The 20,458-nt window shown below is 37.7% G+C and overlaps 1 protein-coding gene across 4 annotated transcripts; it reads right to left on the bottom strand.

Annotated features, from left to right (window-relative positions):
* Positions 1–278: 278 nt before the first annotated feature.
* On the bottom strand, positions 279–16,233 carry LOC117409335 (influenza virus NS1A-binding protein homolog A). 4 transcript variants are annotated; one of them, XM_034015231.3, is made up of 15 exons: positions 16,096–16,233; positions 8,071–8,335; positions 7,825–7,955; positions 7,458–7,627; positions 6,951–7,026; positions 6,496–6,669; positions 6,146–6,271; positions 4,379–4,483; positions 3,663–3,789; positions 3,332–3,556; positions 2,973–3,094; positions 2,572–2,698; positions 2,286–2,417; positions 1,672–1,845; positions 279–1,355 (listed from the first exon to the last, which is right to left on the bottom strand). In XM_034015231.3, the coding sequence occupies exons 3-15, from the start codon at positions 7,933–7,935 to the stop codon at positions 1,099–1,101; spliced, it is 1,926 nt and encodes a 641-aa protein (XP_033871122.1). In that variant the 5' UTR covers positions 7,936–7,955; positions 8,071–8,335; positions 16,096–16,233; the 3' UTR covers positions 279–1,098. The 4 variants fall into 4 exon arrangements, with proteins under 4 accessions (XP_033871122.1, XP_033871152.1, XP_033871112.1 ...); XM_034015261.3 differs by having other exon boundaries at positions 16,132–16,151; XM_034015221.3 differs by lacking the exon at positions 16,096–16,233 and adding an exon at positions 14,781–15,015.
* Positions 16,234–20,458: the final 4,225 nt, after the last annotated feature.

Raw genomic sequence — 20,458 nt, 5'->3', positions numbered from 1 at the left:
TTACAATCATCCAAACTACTGCTTGAATTAAAATAGTGTGTGTTGGTCATAATACCCACATCAAATGTGATTGTCCATAATATTACTAATTCATCTATATGCAAAACATTTTTCCTTTAGGTTTCAGAAATTTTATATATTAAAAAAAAAAAAAAAAAAAAAAAAAAAAAAACACACACCACACAGGACATGCAAGACGACTTTATAGCACTTTGGAAACTAGGTAAAAAAAATTATTATATAAAAAAAAAAAAAAAAAGAAACTGAACACTCCCACATTTGGGTTGAAATTTGTTTATTAGTTTTACAAATGTTATCAGCTTGTAACAATTCACATCTAAATTTATTCTAGAAATTCAAAACGAGAGAAAGAAATCTTTTAAAATACTGAATCATAAGTACATTTTCAACATTCAGAAAATCAATTGAAACCAAAATGAAGAATCTGCGTAATGTCAGTACTAAAAGTACTTCTCTTTGAAGCAGCAGAAGCAAAAGATCAGGAGTGCAAGCGAATGCCACTTCCTTCTTACCATTTCATTTAAATGCTTCAAAACATTTGCACCTGCCACTTGTTTCAAATCTATTGGTAAATTGCTGTGAAAAAAAAAAAAAAAAAAAAAAAAAAAAATGATATGTAAAAGGCCATCAAAAGATACCAGTGTATTGGCAAGCATTTGAGCCTTTACTTTAAAAATGACATTAAACCATATTTATATATAATTTCTTTGAATAAGGCTTCTTCTTGCCCCCCCCCTCCCCCCTCCCCCCTCCCCCCTCCCCCCTCCAAATAGCTCTACTTAAGTTCTCCCGGCCTTCCCCTCAACTCAATATTTATTACATTTTCTAATAACAAACCATTGTGCAAACCTGCAAGAAGTGTGTGACCTAATGTTTCAGAATTATATAAAAAAAAAACACTATATTACAGCAAAAAATATTTTATGCAATATGCAAAGGCTTTATGTTGCCATCAGCAACCCAACCCCCCCCGCCCGCAGATTCTAACTCCCCTCTCAACCCAGCTCACATGTACAGCTCCACTAAAACACAATTACATCACTAAGCCTGTTAGTTTGAAATAGGTTCTGCAAACATTCAATTGAAGTTGAAAGTTTTGGCAAAAGGACTCCACTTATTGGTCTCAGGGTTATACACTTCAATGGTGTTCAGGAACTCATTGCCATCAAAGCCTCCCACTGCCAAGATAAGCCTCCCCAGCACAGCCACACCAGCGTTGCTCCGAGCTGAAGTCATGCTGCCCAGCATCTTCCACTCATTGTTCGCCGGGTCGTACATCTCCACACAACTCAAGGCACGAGAGCCATCAAACCCACCAACCACAAACAACTTCCCTGCAAACAAAACATCACACACTAGTTTAAACCAGATCAAGTAGGTTTCCTAGGTACAAGTTTAAATTCTGTCATCTAATGACTGAATGATGATTAAGCCTGCATAAGCCTAAATGTTAACAGTACTTCTCCATTAGAGACATGGGGCTGGATTCATAAAGCTTTTTTTTTTATCTTTTATAGTGCCACTCATTCTAGCATGTAGTGTCTCTGCCATCCAATTGGCTCACTATCTGCACAGCCAATCAAAACAATTTAAAAATAAACAGCTTAGTTTTTAGTCAGATTGTTTTTTTTGGTCAAAGTCAAAACTCACCCTCGTAGATGGCAACTCCTGCTCCACGGCGAGCCACATTCATGGGAGTGATGAGCGTCCAAGTGTTGTTCTCAGGGTTGTAACGTTCCACCGTGTTAAGACAGTTCCAGGACTCTGCGCCTCCGATGGCGTACATGAAGTTATTAAGCTCACACACTGCTGCCTGGTGTCTCCCTGCATTGAAACAATTATTTTTATAAACACTAAATGGGGGGAAAACAGGGTGCCAATAAGTCCTCTACAACTAAAACATGTCCCATCATTGTATTTAACAATTAAAACAGCCTTGAATAAGTATTTATTTATTTTATTTCTTAGCAGACGCCCTTATCCAGGGCGACTTACGATTGTTACAAGATATCACATTATTTTTACATACAATTCCCCATTTATACCGTTGGGTTTTTACTGGAGGAATCTAGGTAAAGTACCTTGCTCAAGGGTACAGCAACAGTGTCCCCCACCTGGGATTGAACCCACGACCCTCCGGTCAAGAGTCCAGAGCCCTAACCACTACTCCACACTGCCGCCCGTAACCAAGACAGGCTACTTTTAAAAGCATGTACCATTTTTTTTTTTTATTTATTTTTTTTAATTTCATTTCCATTACTTACGTATGTTAAGAGGAGCACAGTTTGTCCAGGATTTAGCAACTGGGTCAAATGCATCACAGTTTTTCAGGCCTTTCTGTCCATATGGATCTGATCCACCCACAATGTACAATTTATTGTTTAACGAGCAAACACCTAGAAAGCAAACATAAGGTCTCATGAGATAGGGAGTACATGCGGTTGGTAGAATCTCATTTACAACTGCAAGTATTTTGTTTGTATGCTTATTGGCGATCCACAGGAGGGAAGGCAAGCAACTTGACCTACTGTGGTGAAAATTCAAACATACCTGCATTGCAGCGGTTTGTACGTAGCTCTGGCACCTGAATCCAGTCATCAGCATTTGGATCATATGTCTCTCCACAGCTCAGTTCATCGGAGTGTCCGTTTGAACCACCCATCACATACAGCTGACCCTGCATGAAAAGGAGGGATTACTTACATTTGGAAATGGAGCCCTACAAAAACGCTGCTGTAAAATCAGATGTCATTTTCAGAGACACTAAAAGGCTCACAGAAAGTCAATATTAAAAGCCACCAGAAAGGAGACATGGCTAAGCCTTGCCAACAACAGCAGACACATGCTGAAGTATGTGATCTCCTACCGCATATTCCTCATAAGAACAAGTAGCAGATTTTACATTTTATCCATGACAGAGCCTGTGCTTGTTGATGGTTGTAGAAACATACCATTAACACCGCCATCTGGAAGCGCGCTCTGGGTGTCCTCATCGGAGCAATGAAAGTCCAGCAGTCTTTCTTGGGATCATAGCATTCCACTGTGCGAAGGCACTCCTCACGGTTGTAACCTCCTGGGAAGAAAAGGAAGCAGGTTAGGGCTGACGGCAAAATGCATCTTTGATATTGCACCCTAATTTAGCCATTGTTTCTACTCCTGAGCCACTGCCAGTTAGGTTAAACCCAAAAACTCTCCATGCAGGTGTTTTTTTTTTTTTTTTATGGGGTGAGGGGAGGCAGAGTTAAAAACTCTGTCCTTGAACGCTACATAAACCTGATGAAGTGGAATCGAAGGATTAGCAAGAGGTTACCTGCTGCAATCAGCTTGCCATTGAGCTCTGAAGTCCCGAGCCCTGAGCGAGCATATTGCATGGGCGACAACAACTTCTCCTCCAGCTCCTCGAGCTGCACCTCGAAGCTCATGCTCTTCAGCAGGCAAGGGGTGCTGGACGGGGAGCTCTGGGGGCTGTTGCGGCCATGCAGGAAGATCACAGACAGCACTCCGTTCAGGACAGCCAGGCACAGGTAGGTGTTGTCTGGTGGGGCGGGGGGGGGGGGGGGGGGGGGGGTGGAATATTTAAATTATTTCCCGAACTAAGGGGGTAGACAAAAGTTCTACCTTCAAATTATTACAAAACTTACTTGTTGTCTTCTCTGAGGCAATGTATTTCCACTCGTGCTTGCACAGCTGCATCGCAGCACTTGGAGAAAGACTTCCAGAGGAGCTGTTGCTCATCTGCCTGTGGTCATTCTCACGAAGAGGCTTCTTCTGCAAAACCAAAGGGGAGCTACAGAAACCTAGCTAGTGACAGCATCCCTAATACACCTTCTCCAGGAGACTACATGCCAGCTGTAGACCCAAGCGAGACATCTACCCACAAACCTCACACAGCGCAGTTTGCCTGTTCTAGCACACCTAGGCTTCTTCCAAGATGAAAGCTGCAAAATTGGCTTGATAAATGTACCTTTCTTTTCTTAAATTTGAGCTCTTAAGCACTTGAAGGGGATTTGTGCAATGTTTTATGGCTGAAATCCGACAGCAAGGTTAACACTGGATAGAAATTCTAGGTTGCTATCCCATAAACAAAATGTTTACTCCCTCTTCCCATCAATACCAAATAACTTAGATTTACCATGTAGGAAGAAAAAGCAAAACCTCTCATCCAACTAGCCCCCTCATTATAAATCCAATGTCTGTAGTCAATGGGTTACTCCGAGTTATCCTTCTCGTTAGGGCGGTTAAACACTTATATAATACCCAAATCAAGCTCTCTGAAAGAATTATAGCTTGAAGCCAGACTTTAGGTGTACTATAAAAGGCCACTTTAACCTCCGTCCAGATTGTGTGGGTTCTGTACCTGAACAAACTGGATGTGGTCATCATTGCCAAACACCTCAGTCTGTCCGTCAAGCAGATTCCCATCAAGCAGTTTGTGATCAGCTGAGTAGTACAGCGTTTGAACCTGCAAAACAGCAACAGAAGACCCATGTGGCTGTCTCCATAACAACAGAAACCAGAGGAACAAACGCAGTGTTCTACACAGCTCTGGAAGTGCAGGCGTGGGCAAAAGCTGATGGAGAAAGGGGTCTTTAAAAAAAAAAAGAAAGAATACTGAACCACAACAAAATGGTGCTTCAGACAATTTCATTAAGATCCATCTAATGCATTAGTAACCACCTCTGCTGTTGAGAATCAATTGACAAACATTGCCATAATGTACAAAAATAGCAGACCATCCCCTCTCCTCCCCCCACCACACACATTGAATTATGAATAGATATTGCACAACAGAACTGCACATCAGTGGTTGGTACGTAGACGCCACTGTTCATAAAGAGGCTTACCCAACATTTAAATACATAGTTTTTTTTTTTTAAATAAGGCAAAATTATTTGGAGAAATTTTGCAGTTAAGCTTTGGATAACAGACATATATTCTACATACATATTTCAGAAATCCGGAATTACAAAAATATTCCAAGACAGATGCATTTATAAGACAATATGGTCAATGTGTGAACACTGGAAAGATTGTTTAGTTTCATGCTAATATAAAGATGCACTGTGCTGCATTTATGTAAAATAGCAATTTTGCCCTCAAATAACCCTCAAAAAAAGTATTTAATGCAAGTCACGCCGACAGCTAAATAATAAAAAAAAAGCTGAGACTAATTTGCTAAATGTTTGTTTTATCTAGTGATACTCCAAATAAAGATACACTGCTTCTAATTTCAAGAGAAACACTTCCTGCAAACATCCTCATTTTTCACCAAGAGTATCAAATAAAAAGCACGAAACTAAGCACAAGAACGAACAATGCAGCTTAATCAAGGTTTGATTTGTGTGTGTGGGTGAGGTGCAATAGAACACTAGTTTAAGGACTACCAAACCTTAACTAAAATACTGTTGCAATGCTCATTGTCGCAAGTGCCAGTTTTACAATATTTGTGCCATGTTTTAAAAGATGCATACATGGCAGGTGAAAGGCAAGATTTTCCAGCAGCAGATATTTTAGTAGCCTCCTACTAATGCTGTAAGGAGTAAATACAATTAGTTTCATCTTTTTCTGGCAACACATGGGCCTGCTGCGTTGTTTATGTTGTGGCAGGACTGAAGCTGCTTCTTTATGACCCATTACCCCGGAGGACTCTTTCTTGCTTTCTTCAGGTCTTGCAAATCCTGCAGTGGTTTGGTTACTAAACCTAGGGAAAGATAAATCAATGCGGAGGAATAGCCATTAGAATTGTACCTACTTTTGGGGAATAAAATTCAAAAATTGTACCTGTGAAGAACGCAACGTTAGGAATATTAACCTTTCCCTCTGGTGTTGCTATTGCATCAACTACTTATGCAAAGAAACATTAAAATTGAAACATGTTGTGAAGAAGCAAGTAAAGTCAAGACAAACAAAATTAGCCACAGACTGAACAGGTTTATTCTGCTCACCTGGAAAACCCCACAGATTTTCAGTTTAGGGACACCTACTGCAAAATTAAAATTTCTTTAGGGCCAATGCTTAAAGAAACAAACAAAACAAAAACAGTGCCAAAACAGAACCAACCCTCAAACATTAAAAAAGAAAGTTGTTAAATGGCATGACCTGACACACAGTATATTATACTGACCTCCTCCATCAGGCTCTCCAGATGTTCTCCGTTCTCCCAGATGCTGCGCTGCACCCAGCCGATTACCTTGGAGTACAGTTTACCATTGCTAGGCAGACTGGCATTGTCTTCAAGCATTACCTCCAACTGCAATGAAAGAGGAACATTTATAGACTGAGTGTAACCCAAAATAAAATGGTACCTATATCAGAGTTGTATAGAAAATTTAAAACTGAGCTTCATCATTTTAAAAAGGTCAAGCCACCTATTGCAAAACCAGTGAGGAGATGAAACAGTTTTACACGAGCCATACCACAAACCACATAAGAAAAGACCATTGCATGAATGTGTTATGTATCCAGAAAACAAACCTTCAGTCGGGGGAGTTTGAGAAAGTCATCCTGCTCAGAAACTTCCAACAGGTGTTCCTGGATGTATGAATCAATCTTTTCCAAGAGGCGTCCATCTCTCATGCAACTTGCAAAGTTACGGTAAGTGATGCAACTCTGGCAGTCCATCTTTGACAATAAATAATCACCACATATCTAGGCAAGAAAGAAAAAAAAACACTAGCAGACAACCTATATGTAAAACTATGCCCAGAAAACTAAAATTAGCCACCCTACCCACAAAAAACGATTCATAAATAAAATATTTATTTCAACAGTAGCTTAGTGTTTTTTTTATGTAAAGAATGTATTTGATTATGTAAACATTAGGTTAACCCAAAACAAACAATTTAACACAGAAACTATAAGTGCTCTTAATTTTATTGTGCAGGTCAGGAATTTTAAATGGAAAGCAACAGTGAAATCCAAGAACATACCTGTTTTACTCTGTCCATCTTTAGCTTCTTTGATGCCGAGTATACATCCTTAACCAGTTCCTTATCAGCTTTCAGTCTGTTAATGACAAAAAGTAAAGTCAGCCTCCATGTGTCCAACATACTGTTCACCACTCTGTTAGGCCACCTACCCCAAGAGAATAAGTATCCAGTAACTGAAAAACTGTTGTCTCCAAACAGAACAATGGACTTTGCATTGACAGGCTGACCTGTGTGGGTTAAAATGCAATAGTGAGAAAGACCCACAGAAAATGACTATACACAATATTCAGTGGGGGGTGGGGTGGGGGGGGGGGGGGTGTATAGCCAGCAGACAAACCAGAACGCAACAGCTTAAAGTAATCAAATTTCATTACACATCATTCTGGACGGATGGCCATCCCTAACCAAAAGAAAAGCCGTACATGAAGATATTTGTACTAATAAACCCTGTTAGTAAACAAGGAAGGTGTATGGCACCGCTGTAACATTTTGATATACAAAGCTTACTGCGCAGTGTAGGCATAGTTCAGCAATATTTCAACTGCCTCAGGGTTCAGGTCATCTAACTTCACATGGAAGGCCCCTTGGGAGTCAGGGTTGCTGTTGAAGATTTCAAAAAGGTAGGGGCTGCAGCAAGCGAGGACAGCACGGTGAGCCATGAGTTCATGCCCACAGACCTGGGAACAGAATAAAGTCACATTCACAATAGGTTTCATGTCAAGACAACCCACCTACTCTCCCAGAAAAACTGATTTACTGATTATATCAAGCAGAGGAGAGTTTTATACAAATTTTTTTTTAAAGGTACTTACTCAAAGTACAAATCAATTTTATTAACTTTAAAAGAACAAACTAGACCATATATGGTACCCACTTGAAGTCTGACATCACAGAACTGTCCACTCTTGCGGAGAGCGTTCATTTTGGCAACTGTCGAATCAAGGAAACTTTCATCTTCAAAAATTAAATATCCGTTGGGAATCATTTTGTTACCTTTTTAAAAACCTTGGATGAAAAAAAAAAAAAAAGAAATTATTTCTGGGACATTGGTATTTACAAGTTGATAAATGCAAAAAATAAGATGTCTAAAGTACTGCATTTATATAATTTATTGACTTACCTAAAAAAGGATGTAATGACAACACAAGTTTGGCGACAGGTGGAGAAAAGCCAAGAAAAATCCAAGGCACCGGAAAATTAGACCAGGATCCTGAATCTTTTTTAGAGAAGGGAGTGAGAAGAAATGCTGTCCGACAATGTGTCCCCTAGATCAGGCAGCGGTGGTTCCAATACAAACTATCAGGCTTAAAGCTGATGTAATCAAGTCTTTAGGAGCACAGTGGCTATAGAAAAGTGGTTCTTCTGTGATAATCCCGCATTATAACCTGAAAAAAACAAAAAACACACACATTACAAGGCACAAAAAACCCACTAGACTTTGTCTAAACATTTATCTAGGACTTCAAATTTTACATTCCCTACCAAAATATCTTATGTCACCTTCAAAGTGCCCTGTAGCAGAGTGAAGATACCATACAATGAGACCAGACTCACTGCCCGAGTGCTCACTTGCTGTCTTTACCACCTTGCTTTCTAATTAACAAATAAATGCTACGCCTGCTGGGTGGTTCAGGACACCCTGCCTGCTTGTAAAATGAAACAGCCCCCCCCCCCCCCCCCCCATCCCTGCACCTAAAACCAGGAGTCACAATGGTGGTAGTCTGTCCAAGTGTTTTGAGATCACATGCGTCAAATGTCAAATGCTTAACTTCTGAACGCTGTGCCAGTCAAAAGGGATAAATCAAATCTGAACTGGTTGCATCAACAGCTGCTAATAAAAGGGCAACACTAGGGTCTGCCATTTCATGGAAATCAGCCTTTTTCTGATCAATAAGATTTACACTTCAATCAAATCCACTAAAAAAAAAGTTTAAACTATCTACTTTCTTTTCAACTAGAAATACATACTTTTATGTATAGAAATACTTTAAATTGCTAAATACAGCAACAAAATATTAATTCAATATAATTAAATAATGTATTATATGGTCTACCCAGTTCCATTTTAGCATGAGTGGAGACTTGAAGAGGCAAGATATGTACCGTAAAAATCGTTTCACTGGCGTAAAAGTTGCTCCCCTCTTTGGAGACTTCAATTTTAGGAATTTCCTTTGTGTTAAATACTTTTTTTATAACACATTTTTCCTACATTCTCAACACCGATAAGAAAGATACACAGGTTTAGCTGAGAAATAACCCTTATTTGCAAAATTTTATTCAATTAATAATTTTAGTGTTTTTTGTTAAACAGCTAGAAACTATTTGTTTTTCAAAATTTAAAAAGTAATAATTAAGAGCATAAAATCAAGTTATACATAACAGTATCTGTATTACAGGAGGCTGTGTGGTCCAGTGGTTAAAGAAAAGGGCTTGTAACCAGGAGGACCCCAGTTCAAATCCCACCTCAGCCACTGACTCATCGTGTGAACCTGAGCAAGTCACTAACCTCCTTCCTCTTTCGGGCGAGACGTAATTCTAAGTGACTCTGCAGCTGATGCATAGTTCACACACCCTAGTCTCTGTAAGTCGCCTTGGATAAAGGCGTCTGCTAAATAAACAAATAATAATAATTACCAGTATTTTATTTTAGCTTATGAAGTACCCAAACAAGTTCAAGAACATTTCTTTCCAAACCATAGACAATAGTTCCCACTGCATGGGCTTTTACAAATTTGTTGTATTAAATTCCAATGTAAAAGTATTAAAACAGTGCTGCTTCATCAAATTAAAAAACAAACAAAAAAAATTAACAGTGCACCATTTATAACCAGTTAACAAAACGAGTGTAGCATACAGTGCAGTACAATTGCATTCAATTTCCAGCTGTAGAAACACATTCATTTTGTTAATCAGAAACATAACCACGCACATACTTTACAAGTGTACCACTGTGTTGCACTGACATATAGAACAAGTTACAGTATGCATTAGGCATTCAAAGTACTCCATTCAAACAAAACTTTTTCTACATTGGGCCATACACTTTCCTCCTCCAGCTAATTTTTTCTTCAGCCATTTTAAGTTTGTGTCCTTGTTTTGTCTCTAGTCACGTACTGTTTTTTCAGCATTGTGATTAACATGCATTTCAGCAAATTCAACAACTTGCAATCTCAAACTCGTTGAGTAGCATTTTCTTTCTTACTGTCCTACTTTATCCAGTCTCAAGGTCACCTGCATTATTATAGCATCGCAGTGGCAATGAACGGGAGACTTAACGTTTACTACTCGTGTTTCTAACCAATAGCTGTTTTGTACAGATCCCAGGGGCGGGTTCAGTTTGAATGTTGACAAATCAAGAGCTTGGGAGGGTGGGAATAAGAAAATTCATAGACCTGACAGTGAAGCAGTTTAGCTGTGACGTTTGACAGGAGGTCAGTCAAGAGTCTGAAATCTTGCATTTAACATTCAGAACGACTAAGGGTATTGAGAGTAAGAAATTAAAACTTAAATTAGAACAGTGGTTTTGTGTTTCTACCTAGCAACACTACCTGAATGCTGTAGATCCTGAACAAATAAATGGGATTGTTGACAGTTAAGTATGTGTGAGCCATAACCGTGGCTGTAGTAATCCTATTGTGGCGCCGATACAGTAGTTTAAATAGACACACCGGTGTATTAAAAGGGGGGAGCGACTAAGTGCCCCGCAAAAATGCCTACAGAATCGACTTATTCAATGTTTTTACAGTACTTGGATATTGTGATCAGTTGATAAACAAGACACTTTCCAAACTGTGCAGGAAAGAGACTTGGCTCATTTTGCATTACGTGGAAGCTTAAATCTTCACCTTCTGGATCACTGGTCAAGAACGTAAATGTTAACCTGGGGAGAGGATATTTGTTTCTCTATACCTATTCATGTACAAAGGGGTAATTCACTATGTGACATTTGACGTGTGATTGAATAGAAAATCCTCCAGGATTAGTGAAATTGACAGTTGCCAGCAGCAGTAGTTAATACCTTAGCTGAGAATGCTGTGTCTCAACTGATATAGCTGTTCAAAATGCCAAATACAATAACAAATCACCCCTAAAGATCAGATCAGCGAGTTTGGCAAGGACGAATTTCACATCGATAGTAATGTGCTGTTTTGTGCTTCATGCAGCAAGGCTGTAGATTACACTTGTAGGCAGACCATTGTAGAACACACTGGAAGCGCTAAAATTAACACTGAATGAAAGGAAACGTAAACAGCAAACTTGGGATTATTTTCTGTGCTCAACGCCAGCGTGTCACGACATTCTGGCTGGAGAATGCTGCAGCTCTATTTTACAATAGCCATCTGGATGACGAAGACTAACTCAGAGTTAAACTCATTTTATATATTATTATATTACAACATGGGACTATTAGAAGTAATAAAAAAAGATTTATTGTTTAATGGCTCTGGTAAGCTTGTAACTTGTTTACAATTTGGAAGTGTAACAATTTGTATATTTACTAATATTTCAATGCCTGTTATTGTGATTATTATTGCTAGTGTTATTCTACTGGCGATAGAGCATTAGTTGTGCATGTTGTTCAGCAAAGTGCATTTGATATATAACTGTATTGCTATATTTAGATTAGGGCGCTTCCCTTAATGAAGTTGCAGTAGCTACATGTGGAACAAGGGTTTTTTTTTATTTTTTTATATAGCCATATATTCAGTACTCTTCCAAGAGAAGGGGTAATGCTGATGTTCAGTCTTTACTTGTAATGGTTAGCGACTAGAGAATAATAATGACAATGATAAAGAGTAAACAGAATAGTTTAACAATCGGTTTGTAAACAAAGACGGTATTCATGCAGGTTAAACAAACACGTATAACAGAAGAAATGTGTGTAATGTAAATTATATGAATGTTTATTGTAAATGTGTTAGTTTATTTTTGTATTAAATGGGATTCCAGGTGTAACCGGTTATTGAATAATTTACTATTTAATGCCGTGTCTTTCCTAAGGAGGGAGCAGCAGTATTAGGTGGTCAGTCGTGAGCTTGTCTTGTGAATGTCAGTCATTGTATGTACAACCTGTTTGTCATTTGAAATCTACGTGAAGTATCCATTACGAAAATAAACATTTATACCTGTGAGCACTAGCAAGTTGCTGTTTCTTGCGTTCTAAATACCTCAGTGTTCTTGAGAGAATAACGTGATTGTGGGTAAGCTCTGACCATCACCCTGTTACACACTAACATTAATTCAAAATAGTCAATGTTTTTTTTGCAATTCAACACATTTTAGGCCTGCTTTTCAGTCACATATGTGAACATGCAAAGGTGCCTTAAACTGCAAATGTGAACGGGGTTGCAGATCTAAACATGCAGCCCTGGGCCAGCACAGTAGGGTGAACAGGGTCCTAGTAAACTTTATATAGACAGAGGGATCTCAAGAAATACCATCTTGTGTAGACCTATCCTCAAGCCAGATTAGAAGCAAGATAAGTGCCTCCTTGTCCTGGTAGAGTGTATGATTCAGTGTTGGGTTGTGGGAGAACACTAGCACTATGGTAGTTTGTTGGCTTTGCTTTTACAAGTTACGCAACTGCTGGACGTTTTAACAGCTGAAGACAGTTTAGTTGTCAGACGGGTTTGTTTTACTTTTTCCATTGTATGCATTCAATAGTCGAATTAACAAAGATGAAAGTTTAAGATACTGTACCTCCTTTATAAGAAAAGTGGGACTTTGGGCAATTAATGCCATGGTTGTGATATATAATGCATGTTAGTAACATACATTCCCTGCAAAGTCTAAACACAGGATATAAGAGAGTATCATGAGAAATAGATTAAAATGTACACTGTCAAAAGAGATGGACCCGACAGCCCCCTCCTGATCAGATTCTAACCACGTTTCTTTCTCTGTTAAATGCCATCTAGGTACATTGTACCAAGACTACTACACTAAATTCACAGAGCAAGTTAGTTTCCAAAATTTAAAAAAAAAATGATTTAGCTTATTAAAAATCTATTCCACTGTGTAATTTGGGTCAGTACATGATTCAATGGCTTGTTTTACAGGTAACCATTACCCTGCTTTTTTCTGACTGAAATGCCTGCCAAGGAAAGTCTATACAACCCAGGGTGCACATAAGCAAGCACATACATTTCCCTAGAGATGTTTTTTTTGTGAATAGAGAAATTGAATGCACTTCTGACTACATAAGAGTAACAAAACCTTGCCCAACCAGAATTTATTCAAATCGTTACTGAAGTAACCAAAATAAATATAGTTCCACACAGTTAATTCACCTTAGTCATTTCATTAAAAGTATACAAGCCACCGTAACTAGTAGTTTCACACAAGACTTCTATACTGTAGTTACATATAAACCAGACTCATGGAAAATACGCAAACCACACAGAAATGAAACAGAACGACGCATAGAACAAGGTGTACTGTGCACCGCACAGGAAGCAAATCATAAGAATGTTCTTCTGAAACATCACGTCCGCCGGTTACGCATACGATGTGACAATCACTCCAAGCTGTACTGCCGCTTACAAGATAAGGTTTCGTGTGGCCTATCCTTCCACAGGAAACTAATATACAATGCCCATTTTAATATTCACTGTTAGCCTGCATCTATAACTACAGTAATACATAGATTTACTTAAAGAATTGTAAACGAATACATAACCTGGATGGGAGTTGTCCCACAAAATACTAGCATTGTACAAAAATCACCTTACTGTATTCACAGAATGACCTTGCAAGAGCAATGACTAAACCAGGGTTGCTGAAAACTGTTTTGCAGTAAAATAAAACCCACATTTTAACAGTTGACAGACATGTGAAGGAGAGGTGTCACAATATCGTCGTGCTGTAAATCACAGTATGAGGAAATAGCCCATTGTCTATACTCTAGAAACACCCAGATCAGCATTGCACGGTATTTCCAGAAAAGTTGTGTAGCATTATTGAGTTCTAGTTATGAGGGAAGTTAAATGTGTTCGAAAGTATGATGCGCCAATAAATTTGCATCCCACGTTGTACTAGTTGTACCACCGCCCCACCCCCCACTTCCAGCCTGCAATACCAAGGCAGGCGTACAAAAGACGGTATCCAAATCTTCAAAAAAACAAACAAACAAAAGCGTTTTAAAAATGTTCATTTAACACGGAAGAACCGATCAATTTTAAAACTCTGCAATCAGATTTTTTTTTTAAATAAATCGTAGACAATCGGAGTCGGGACTTAGAGCGCAACATAGGCCTATGTATACACACATGCTTTCGTTATCCATAGCTGCAAGTAACGGAATCACACAACCGACTGAACAGAAACTTAGCCAATTATTAAAACACTTCTCGGGGGGTTGACTAAAAAAATGCATACAAATCACAACACTGATCTGTATGTTAAGTTACAACAGCGAGGGGTCGTTTTTACAGCACCTAATCTAAGGCTACACAAAGTAACGCAACGTGTCTTAATTATATTCAGAAGCATCTTCTGACGCAACTGCGGGTTAAGTCTTACTGTTTAGCGACTAGGCCAAAACGCAAAATAATCCTCAATGAAGGGTTTACAAATTTAAATTGAATACAACCAGGATAGAACGCCTTCACGTGGCACACAGTCATGCTATCACATCAGTACATCAATCAAGACTTGGATTTAACTAACTAGCAGATAATCCATTTGTAAAAGCATGCCCAGAAAACTAGAATTACAGCCACCCTACCCACGTAAACGATGCATAGATGCATAGATGCATATATATATATATATATATATATATATATATATATATAGATAGATAGATAGATAGTAAGTACATTTTCTTACCTGGTTTCTATGAGAGTAGACAACGGTACTCATATTTAAAGCAAATTCGGCACTGTGATAACGGTGTAGATACTACTCCGGTTTTTCCTGCAGCAGGGAGGATTCTAAACTGTAGATACAAAACAGCGCTTGTTCTACACAAAGAACTGAACTGCATAGGCGCGCTCCTGCCCTTAACACAGCCACGAGACCATCGCTCGGAAAGTGACGTCTGACCTCACCCATATCGTGTGGGGCGGGGTCAGCTTTTAAAGCTTCACGTTTTTTGGTCGTTTTTTTTTCTTGAGTGTAGTGTGATGGGTTAGAGTTTTGTGGTTATTTGTTTGTATCATGGAAACATTATAAACAGAAAGAATCGAGCAATGATCTTATTAGTAGCAGAACAAGTTACCCAAGTCGAGTAGTTGCTTCTTTTTAGTTTAAATAAATACGCTTTCTAATTAACAACTCCTGCACACGCTGTAAAACAACGTTACACCAGAATACCACAGTACTACATTTCAATCCCGGTCAATGTTTAAGTTGTCATACCGATTTACAAAAGTTATCCATATTTTGTTATGATGTATTGATGTTTGCATCCATTTTAAAAAGCATTTTTTAACTAAACTTTCATTTTTAGTATCTGAATTACTTCCATCGGCAGACATGGCTTAATTTTATTCCAGTTGGCTTAGTCTTTTTAGCTACTGGGGCACAAAGCCGTTCCTAATAATAATTTTTTTAAAAAGTCTTTACCATAGGATATTTTTTAATAAGACAAACATTGTAAGTAAATAGCTATTTGTATTCACCATTGGCTTACAGTAATACTCTTCTAGGCCTAGGGTACTTGCATATACATTTGAAAGTGATCCATTCAGAATAAATTATGATTTTTGATCTGAGTAAGGTAGTCAAATTTAATATAAATAACACTATATAGATTTAGAGCAAACAATATTGCTTGCTCACAAAGGTGTTTAATGAATATAAATTCATTTTTGTCATGTGTTCTAAAACAGTACCTGTCCATTAAAATATTATCAAAAGCATTTCTATAAACTCTCTGTGTATTAAATACATTTAAAAACAAGCATGTTATGAGTAACATTGGTTGTCCCTTGTTTTCTTATCCCCTTTAAGGTTTTCTGAGACACCTGTTACAACGTTTATTAAAGCCGAAAGATACCTATTTAGGGCAAAACAAGGTTTGCTGCCTTTCTTCAAATGTGGTAATATTTTGAATTCACTGTTTTATGAGTACAGTGTTTCAGATGACAATAATTGAATAGCTTTGAATCCCATATTCAGGTTAAACAATGCTTGTTTTTACCTTTCTTTCAGAATCTTGGTCTAAAAATGCAAATACCAGCTTGAAGGGCCATGCCGCGCCTCTGTTAAAATGTCTAGTAACCTCTTGGAAAGTTCAGAAAATTAGAGATGAACACCTTGTCCGATGACGATGATGGCCTACCGTAGTGCTCTAGATCTCTTATAAGTACCTTCTGTGGCAAAGCAGGGTGTGTCGTAGTTATAACTGACGTAAGCTCCAAGGGGGTAAGACTCTTTGCAGAACAGGTAAGGCTTACAGTCAAACAGTGTTAACAGTAATAGGATTAATGGATCAAAACTGCAACATGAGCTTTGCAGAGGGTGCTATTGACTGCTTATAATGAGCACCCTGTAGAACGCAGTGACAAGGCAATTGTAGTAACTAGGGTTACAGAATAATGCAATGGTGTACAGAGGATTTCTAACAGTCTGCTAAGCAACAGGGATTGTCAACAAACAATAATCACGATGGTTTAATTAAAAGCAATTCTAAATACATTTTTATATGTGTCTTATTAAAAGGCAAAATGTTATTGGAAGAAATATATTCTATATGTTTTTTTCCCATAATAATTCAAACAATAGTAATTTGAGCCACGTAGGGTGGCTGCAGATTGTATTCCTTACCCTAGCAGGCTTTGCATAAGGAGAAATTTGGAAGCTTTGGTGATTCTTCGGCAGTGTGGAATAACAAAGTGACATACTGTACGCTTGCTAAGACTATTTTCCTTGCAAATCAGCAAAATGCGTTATGACAGTACCCATTTGACATCAGTGGCCTCCCTTCTGTTTAATACAAATTAGGAAAATGGAAAATGAGTAGACCATCTTCATTTGTTTAGCCAAGAAAACAAACAAACAAACAAAAAAACAATTTTGTTTTGTTATCAGGACATTAACTTCTGGCTATGACATGCATGAAAGCATGTTTTTTTGTTTGTTTTTTTCTTAAACGGTATGAATGTTAAGAACTTGTGAAATGTTTATTTCAACAGACACTGATTTCCCTTTCAATGCATTATTAATACAGCATGAAGGTCAGCAATGCAATCCAATATTAAGAGAGCACCATCTGTCAGCATTTAAAATCAAAAACCAACAACAGACCTTTATCATGTATTCCTTCTTTGTGGTTTTATGCAGCTTTCTATATTTTGGATGTTGGGATTAATTCCATCCAAGACCAGTGTAACTGACTTTAAGAATTTGATTCAGTGCTCATAGAAGGTGTATTTATCTATGTATCTGAGCATTCCAAACCTGGTTTCTGCAAGTTCTGTTCTGTGTCTGACTCTTTATTTATTTCTTTTACCTCATTATTTCATTCAGCTGACACATTGCTATGCCAATCTTCAACAACGCACAAGATAAGAGGGAAACATGATTCGTTTATAAGTGCAGAGACATTTTTTTTGTTTTAAACAATAGGCGGGTTCCTCTGTGGCCATGTTGATTGTTAGTTTTTTTTTGTATATCCATTGTATATCCTAAGTCAAGCAGTAGAATAGCTACTCATTTCTTCTGGTACGTGTTATTAAATCATTTGCTAGCCAACACACTTGAACATCTATCTCAGAAACCATCTTCTTCAATTCAGATACTGGCAACAAATTATTTTACTGACATGTTGGCTACGGAAAAGAAAATAGTTATTTAGAGCTGTTTTCAGGCTAATCTTTTTTTGGCAGTAAGAAAAAGGACTGAGCATGCCAGGAACTTTTTCATCGGCTATTTGAGATCTATCTGCAGAGTATGTAGGGAAGCTTAAAAGTTCTTTGTTTTTTAACATGCCTTTTAAACCTAGATGTGTTATTCATGTATGTTGTTTACCAAGGAAACCCTGGCACCTCAGTCAGACAACAACAACAAACTGCCTTTTACAATGAGTAGCACTTCAGTGTGAGCTCCGTCAAATAAAGTAACACTTTTGTTTTGTATCTCTCTAACTGCTGTGATTGATGATGCTGCATGTTGAAGAGTCTGCACCACAATAAATGACACAACTGCTTGACACCACTCTAGAATGATGACTCAACACAACCACCCCTTTGATATTAAAATGACTTCCGGTCAGGATGTAATCTGATGATCTATTAACTGTGAATTGTACCTTAATAAGCACACACAGTTTTTAAAGTATGTTTTAGCTGGGAGTTTGTATGCAATGTGGCCAAAAACTACTGCATCTGGAATGAAGATATGTGACCGATCACATAGACTTCTGCATCATATTTTCATCTACTGTATATTTTATTAAGCGTTTGACGGTAAAAGCAAACTATTGTTGCTTTGAATTTTAGTGTGATCTAGTCAATAACATAGTTTAACATGGCATGCAAATTGAAAGGCAGATTTCACAACGAATACCGAGTCTTTATAAGTCGCCTTGGATAAAGGTGTCAGCTAAATAAACAAATAATAACCTGCTGAGACAGGTCAGCCAATGGTCAAACAGGTAAGTACAGGAAAACACCGGAAAACAAGAGATAGATCTGAGCATATTTGTGCACTTTATTTACATACAAACAAAGGGTTTAACAAAATACAAACTTAACACAAAGGTCATTTAACTACAGCACACAGTACCTTGACACGCAGGCACCTAGAAACGCCTCACGTGTGTCAGCACTTCCTCTGGCACCCCTGACTGTAGCCTTTTATAATTACCTGCCTCACAGGGGAATCGGTCAGCTAATTACTTAATTTAACAAGAGTTCACTGGCCAACCAATCATGGTGCTGGTTTCCTCCATTCCAGTCACAGTCTCTCAAGGTTGAAATAGCGAGATACCGGAAAGACCTTTTTCCTGCCGGTGAATTCCCCTGCATGTTAAGTAGCTATTTTAAAACAGCCTCTGGTATGAAGGCATGAAGTAACCGGTCATTTCGATGAGAAGCTTCTCTTCCTGTTAATGCTTTTCAAGGTGTGTATAAGTTTGGTGTTTATTAAAGTTAAATACATTTTGTTTTTAGAAATGCAAAACATCAAAGGCTTATATTTGAAAGCTTTGTTGTTTATTTCTGTTTTTTAATCACTCATCAAAAGATTTCAAACACCCATCAGCCTAAAATGGGAATTTATATTTTGTAACAAACATGTTGCAAAACTACATCATTAGGATGTTTCAGCTTTTATTTTTGTGTTGAAGGGTACATAAGGACATTTTTATTTTATTGTGTTACATGTTCCCATGTGTGTGTATTCTTTTAATTTTTTTTGTTTTTTGTTTTTTGGGTTTTTTTACATTTTGACCATCTTGAGGCAGGGAATGCAATTTAAAAGTTTAAAAAAGTCAAAATGTAAAAAAAAAAAAATTAAAAACAATATACACACACGTAAACAGTTGTAGTAACACATGGGAATATGTAACACAATAAAATAAAAAGGTCCTTATGTACCCTTTAATGTTCTGTAACCTGCAATTTAATCAACTTCATAAAGCAGCAAAGTGCCAGTGCCCCAGCCATTTTAGCACTGATCATTTATTAAATAGCTATTTAAAAAAAACACTTCCTTTTAAATATTTTACAGGTAATTACTGTTGATTTAATAAGCAAGGTTCCATGCAAGGTGACTTGATATTTAAAACTTGAACACATACTGTAATTTATATCTATCCATTACAAAGACATAGCAGCTGGGCTGTAAACAAAAGAACTCTGAGTGCACAGAAGGATACAGAACAGAAAACATAGTCCACACCAATAATGTCTATTTTAGCATACATTTTAGCATGGCTGTGGATGAGAACAGCGATAGGAACAGTAGTAAACAATGCCTTTGTAGAGAAACCATAATTTAAAAAGCTTTATTGAACACATTACAAATCACATATATTTTACACAAACAATAATTACAATTTTAAGTTTTAATCATGCTCAGCTTTATTATAGTAGGATGGAAAAACTATTTCCCTACATAAGCAAAATAATTATAGGAAGGCTTTACACTTACATCAACACCAATATCAAATCACATATGCTGAGCAGAGTTAACTGATCCTGTGCCTCTGGGCTGTGGCTCAGAAGGTGTTGAATACAGACACTTGCATGCAGGCTGCTCTACCTTATGATATGACCAGAAGCAATCAAATTAGCATGCACTTTACTGACACATAAAAAATGCTTGGCTGCTTGTGTCCATTTTATAAGCAGACTATTAAGCTTTTGGGTGAGTTATCTGCCCTGCACTGGGTGTATAAATATCCAAAAATATCTTCAACGTTGTGTGTGATGCTATTTTTCAGTGCTATGCTATGATGTACAGTAATTGAACATAGTGTATGTCTTCGTAACTCACTCAGTGTGAGCCTACCTATAATGAATTTAGGGCTTCAACACAAGGAACATATTAAATAATACAAT

This window comes from Acipenser ruthenus, chromosome 10 (assembly GCF_902713425.1).
Source record: "Acipenser ruthenus chromosome 10, fAciRut3.2 maternal haplotype, whole genome shotgun sequence".
Lineage (NCBI taxonomy): Eukaryota > Metazoa > Chordata > Actinopteri > Acipenseriformes > Acipenseridae > Acipenser > Acipenser ruthenus.
The sequence above is the reverse complement of the archived record's forward strand: the minus strand, read 5'-3'. Positions and strand labels throughout refer to the sequence as shown.

Coding starts and splice junctions, on each gene's coding strand:
- LOC117409335 (XM_034015231.3), bottom strand. CDS start 7,935: ATGATTCCCAACGGATATTTAATTTTTGAAGATGAAAGTTTCCTTGAT. Junction 7,027..7,457: donor AACTATGCCTACACTGCGCA/GTAAGCTTTGTA, acceptor TGTCATTAACAG/ACTGAAAGCTGATAAGGAAC. Junction 6,670..6,950: donor AGATGGACAGAGTAAAACAG/GTATGTTCTTGG, acceptor TTTCTTGCCTAG/ATATGTGGTGATTATTTATT.